The sequence below is a fragment of the Bidens hawaiensis genome, unplaced genomic scaffold (assembly GCF_021521415.1).
Source record: "Bidens hawaiensis isolate Kalapana, Puna unplaced genomic scaffold, B.hawaiensis_p1.1 tig00053142_1, whole genome shotgun sequence".
In the NCBI taxonomy this organism is placed as follows: Eukaryota; Viridiplantae; Streptophyta; class Magnoliopsida; order Asterales; family Asteraceae; genus Bidens; species Bidens hawaiensis.
Genome location: NW_027506248.1, coordinates 9,819 through 11,794, shown reverse-complemented (window position 1 = coordinate 11,794; position 1,976 = coordinate 9,819). Strand labels below are relative to the sequence as shown.

At 31.7% G+C, this 1,976-nt stretch overlaps 1 protein-coding gene across 1 annotated transcript; it reads left to right on the top strand.

Annotated features, from left to right (window-relative positions):
- The first annotated feature begins 334 nt into the window (after positions 1 to 334).
- LOC143617229 (LOB domain-containing protein 16-like) lies at positions 335 to 1,634 on the top strand. The gene is made up of 2 exons (XM_077089857.1): positions 335 to 855; positions 1,341 to 1,634. Exons 1-2 carry the CDS (start codon positions 568 to 570, stop codon positions 1,632 to 1,634), a joined length of 582 nt encoding a protein of 193 aa, XP_076945972.1. The 5' UTR covers positions 335 to 567.
- Positions 1,635 to 1,976: the final 342 nt, after the last annotated feature.

Below are 1,976 nucleotides of genomic sequence, written 5' to 3'. Positions count from 1 at the left end.
ATTGAATCAAATTTTAAACCATCACCTTTAATGAAATTTGATTAGAGGGTTTAACAAGAGGAAAACTCATGAAACATAAATGCTTTTAAATTTATTTTAAATAATTATTTTACATTGTACTGTAATTTTAATTTACTTTTTTTAAATCTGTACTGATCTTTGTTTTCAAATTCATTTTTTTGTGATTTTTTTTATCAAAACCTGGTCTTTAAAAAGATAACAAATATTACTTTCTTAACTTTTTAAAGACCAAATTTTGATAAAAGAATGAGTTCAGGCCCTGTAGAATGCAAAAACTTAATTAGTTTGTTAATTTTTTTATATTTATTTTTTTGCTAATAATAGAATTTTTTTAACTAATTCAATTTCCAACATTAGAAATTACAAACACAAAATAACATATTAAACAACACATTAAATAGTCATGACATTACTCTCTTGTCTCTTTACAACCCTACAAACATACTTTCCTTGTCTCCCCTTACGCCTTTAAAACCATTATTTTTTGTCATCTTTTTTTTTCAAGTCCCCTCGTGTGCACCCATCACAAGCTTCCAATCTTTTCCCATGGCATCCACCGTGGGAACTGGTTCACATTGTGGTGCATGCAAGTTTCTCAGAAGAAAATGCACTCCTGATTGCGTCTTTGCACCCTATTTCTGCTCCGAACAAGGCCCCGCTCGTTTCGCCGCCATTCACAAGGTGTTTGGTGCAAGCAATGCTTCAAAATTGTTGCACCAAGTGGCGGATGCTGACCGCAGTGAGGCGGTGGCTACGATTGGCTATGAAGCTCAAGCTAGGATCAATGATCCTGTTTATGGTTGTGTTGGGTATATCTTCACCTTACAACAACAGGTATATATATCCACTTTCATTTTAAAACCAATAATATATTAAAAGCTGCAATTGTATATTGCGAATAAAAGATAATCAAAGTAGTGGATGAGAGAAATTAATTATGACGGTTTCGTAACTGTCTTATGTCTCATATTCAAAACACTATGTACACGTACATTAATTATATGTTCACTTGCTCTCCATCACATGATGATTGTATATTTAGATTTTTGTTTTCCTTCTTGGTTGTAAACATGGATTTTAAAGGTGTTTATCATCTACAAATCTACAATTAAAAAAGATGTTTAAAGTTTCTAATTTTAATATCATAAAGTAGTTTAATATCTATCTAACTGTAATCCATTTAAGAAACTCTATCCTCCACTAGGATATATCTATATATATTCTAGCTTTGTCATGTGGGTAATATATATATATATATATATACAAATTCTTCATTTATTTCATTCATGAACCATTTTGTTTAATTAATGAAACTTTAGGTTGCATGGTTACAAGCTCAAGTGATTCAAGCCAGAGCTCAACTGGCACAAGAATGCAGGGATTCAAGAATTAATACTGAAACTCAATGGTCTCCTAACATGTCTTATCAGAATTACATGAATGCTGCAAATTTCATGAATTTCAACACATCACCGCAAAGTTCGATGGACTCGGTTGATCATAGCAATGAAGGAATGCCGATTCACTACGATCATGGGTTATTCGAGAAGAGACTTTCTGAGAGTGATTTGGGCGAGCTTCAAGAACTTGCAGTGAGAATGATGAGGAACTGATCATGTAGAATATTGCATGTAGCTAGCTAGTTTGATCTTGTGATCAAATATATATGGCGTTAATTATGGGACCAACATATATGTTAGTAGCTAGACTTTAAGTTAGAGATGAGTTAAAAAGGCGCTATTAAAGATTTCATCTTGAAATTACTCTTGGTGAAAAACCTAAATTTCAAAACTAAATGCTAGTTTATATGGTGCTCTTGAATATAATTGGTATTTTTCCTATCATGAGTTTGATACTGATCAGAAAATAGTTTTAACTTTGTTTTTGAACATTCATTTTGAGTAAATATATGTTTCAAATACTTTTCACAAAACGCATGCAGTTGGACTATAATA

What these genes read in the sequence shown, in the direction of transcription:
- LOC143617229 (XM_077089857.1), top strand. Translation starts at nt 568, where the DNA reads ATGGCATCCACCGTGGGAACTGGTTCACATTGTGGTGCATGCAAGTTT. An exon ending in TCTTCACCTTACAACAACAG is followed by an intron (nt 856 to 1,340) that starts GTATATATATCC and finishes ATGAAACTTTAG; the next exon opens with GTTGCATGGTTACAAGCTCA.